Below are 3,058 nucleotides of genomic sequence, written 5' to 3'. Positions count from 1 at the left end.
AAATTTGTTACACTTTAAGTAGCCAATCACGTCAGAAGATAACAGATAGCCTTCGAATGCTATATAAGCGCACGCAGGCAAGGAAGAAGTACCCACTCAACTGCGCACTGATGATGTCTCCTCGTATGGTGACGAAACGTTTGCAAGCCAATTGCCAAGCTCCGCGAACAGATCAACAGCCACCTGATCAACAACCAAGAAATATTAGTTCTTTCGGGGCCACGATGCAGTCTTCTACGCTCGATTTTCAAACTATATTCGTGGTGCTTCACAGCTGACGCGTTACACTAAGAATGGCAACAGAAAAGAGGTTTATGACCTTGATCAGCACTGTATTAGATAAAAACATGTGCAAGCTGGACAACCAATAAAACGTACGCAAGCCGGACAACCAATAAAAAGAACATCTGCGTTCCATTGGACCAATCAAAATGCCTGCGCGTTAATGGATGGTGCTGGCTTTAACATAATGGCCGTCCACCATTCAGTTTCTCTTGCACGCCTATATACTCTGTAAATGAAAGTTTTTTGTTGTATCGAACGTCGTAAACTTTGAGAGTTTCGAAAGAAGAATTCGTTGGCTCGGCTCCACTTTCCCCGCACGTGACGATTTCAACGGAGTCTGAGTTGAGTATTTCTTTAAACTGGAAGGTAAAATGAAGAATTATGATATAAGTACAAGTGGATTGAACAGTAGTTTAGAAAGTAGAGTGTTGCACATTTTATAGATTTAATGCACTACTCATAAGATTACTGAAGACTCTTCAACAGGCCACCACCAACATCGTCCTTCTTGGTGATCATCAGGTAGGCACAGTCCCCGAGTTTCTGTCAACCTTATGTACTACTTGTATCCAAGTTGCACGAAATTCGGAAAAATGTTCTTTCGTTCAGCTGTTGAACCCTTTCGGTGCCTAGCTGCCATGCCACACGAAGGAAGCACGAGGGCTGGGATACTGCCAGGTTGCCCAAGCCTAGACAGGGGAAGTCGAGAGGAAGAGGTCGAGTTCAAAACACAGACCTTCCGGTCAGTGAATTCGCGCTCGAAACACTTGGTTCATCCCGCCACTAATTCATAAAATACACACATTTTTATACCTGCTTGTTTTTGACAGGAGGCTCACCTGGAATCCAACTGAATCTCTCATTTAGGATGTTTTCAAGCAACTGAATGTGCTGCACCAGGCAGCCTCATGTTTCAGTTGGCACGATATTCGGGATACCGCCATGCTCACTACTCACTAGGTTGCTGAAAACTCTTCAACAACCATGACCGGCTCTGCATTTGTCTGTACTTTTCTTCAAGTTAATGTGCCACGTAAACTGTCGAACAATGCATGACGAAACAGTGGGATGGGGAAGAGTTTGGATATTGTTGATGTATGGTCCCCGTTCCCCTCTATGAGCTTGAGTGGGCAAACCGCAAGAAATGGCAGCTAATCAATGTCAAGGGCTGTGGTGCTCTTTACGGATTCCCTGATTGACCACCTGGTGGCACCTGGGAATGTCTCTGATGGACAAACAACAGGTACCTTCGTCACCCAATCTTTCCTCCGCTCTTCTTTTTAAAACCTTGAGTATGGTCACATAGACTTTGTGGTTGTACGTTAGAACGAATACTGCTGTCTCGATGAGGACTGAGATGATGTTGGTGATGATGACGAGAGCCGTCAGAGAGTAGGACGTAAACACCCAGTTATGAACACTTAAGACGACTTAAACTGGAAATTCACATCAAGATTTCTTTCGTTGTATTTTTAACCAAATCGGTTTGGACGATATTCAGGAAGTCCACCAAGTTTACCCTGTGAAGCGCATGACTTAAGACGAGTTTCCTCAATCGTAAGAAGGGAAAAAATTATCGGTTTTTCCAATTTTGATTGAAAGCAGGTGTGGGGTTTGATAAAAACACGGAAAGCAACCAAAAGGATGGAAAGACAAACATTGTGTTTTGCAAGTGCTTTTCATCCAGCGGTTTGGTTGCGTCGAAACAGCCTGACCGGGGCTTCAAGAACTATCATGGAACATCTCATGGAATTCAGCATGTGTTTTAAACACCATCGGGGGACATAAGAGTTTCTCGTCGAAACCCGGCAACATTAGAAATCGTACCGCCCGCTTTCTGCATTGATTTATTTCAATTGCATGTGTCCGTTCACTCAGAACATCATCATCATTGTCAGCTGTAATAACTTGTCGTACAGTGGTTGTAGCTGTCGCAGTTTCGTTCACCAATGATTTGGGTGAGGGGGGTAGGTAGCTGTGCACTGCATGCGGGAGCTGATAAATTGGTGCATAAATCCAGCACTGTCAGTGAGTTGTCAAGTAGAGGGGGTTGGAAAAGAAGCTATGCATTGAACGCAATAGCTTGGATGCATGAGCGCCATTGAGGGTGCGACTGGACCACGTCTGACAATGTCTGCAACAATTGATGTGGCAGGTCTCGGGGTCCTCATCCAGGAAGGCGGCAGCGACCAGCGCAGCTGAGTTTTCCGATAGTAGCTTTCACACTTCGCTGTCAAATCACTGTTTGGCTGCCTCTGGCTCTCTTTCACCCTTCACGTGGTTGTGCGAAAAGAGCCCTTCGGGGAAGTCGGTCGACTGGCATACGCAACATGTGGCCAAACCAGCGCAACCTATGCAGTGTTATCAGTTCATCTATCAAGTGTGAGTTATTTTTCCCGAATACCATTCGACGAAATTCAGCATCGCTGATCCGATGTTCCCACCAGATTAGGGCAATGCTCCGAAGACATCGATGGTCAAATACTGAAAGTCTTTTGACGTCCTCGGCGCGCAGTGACCAGGTTTCTGATCCATATAGTAATATGGAGCGCACCGCAGCATTGTAAACCCGACCCTTGACAGAGAAACTGATGTCACGCCTACGCCACAGGTGACGTAGGTTCGCAAAAGCTGCTCTGGCCTTCCCAATCCGGATGGAAATATCATCTTTCGCGAGACCACCGGGACTGATACAGCTGCCCAGGTAGACAAATTTGTCTACTACCTCAATCGGTTCATCCGCAAGCATGAGGCTAGGATTCGAGCCCACCCA

The 3,058-nt window shown here is 45.9% G+C and overlaps 1 protein-coding gene across 1 annotated transcript in view; it reads right to left on the bottom strand.

Annotated features, from left to right (window-relative positions):
* Positions 1-318: 318 nt before the first annotated feature.
* T265_05650 (hypothetical protein) overlaps positions 319-3,058 on the bottom strand; it is a gene marked incomplete at both ends in the record, with an annotated part of 16,335 nt that continues 13,595 nt past the window's right edge. Inside the window, one exon of the mRNA XM_009170715.1 lies at positions 319-644. Coding sequence (XP_009168979.1) covers positions 462-644 — 183 coding nt within the window. The remainder of the gene's footprint in view (positions 645-3,058) is intronic.

This window comes from Opisthorchis viverrini, assembly GCF_000715545.1.
Source record: "Opisthorchis viverrini unplaced genomic scaffold opera_v5_111, whole genome shotgun sequence".
Lineage (NCBI taxonomy): Eukaryota > Metazoa > Platyhelminthes > Trematoda > Opisthorchiida > Opisthorchiidae > Opisthorchis > Opisthorchis viverrini.
The sequence above is the reverse complement of the archived record's forward strand: the minus strand, read 5'-3'. Positions and strand labels throughout refer to the sequence as shown.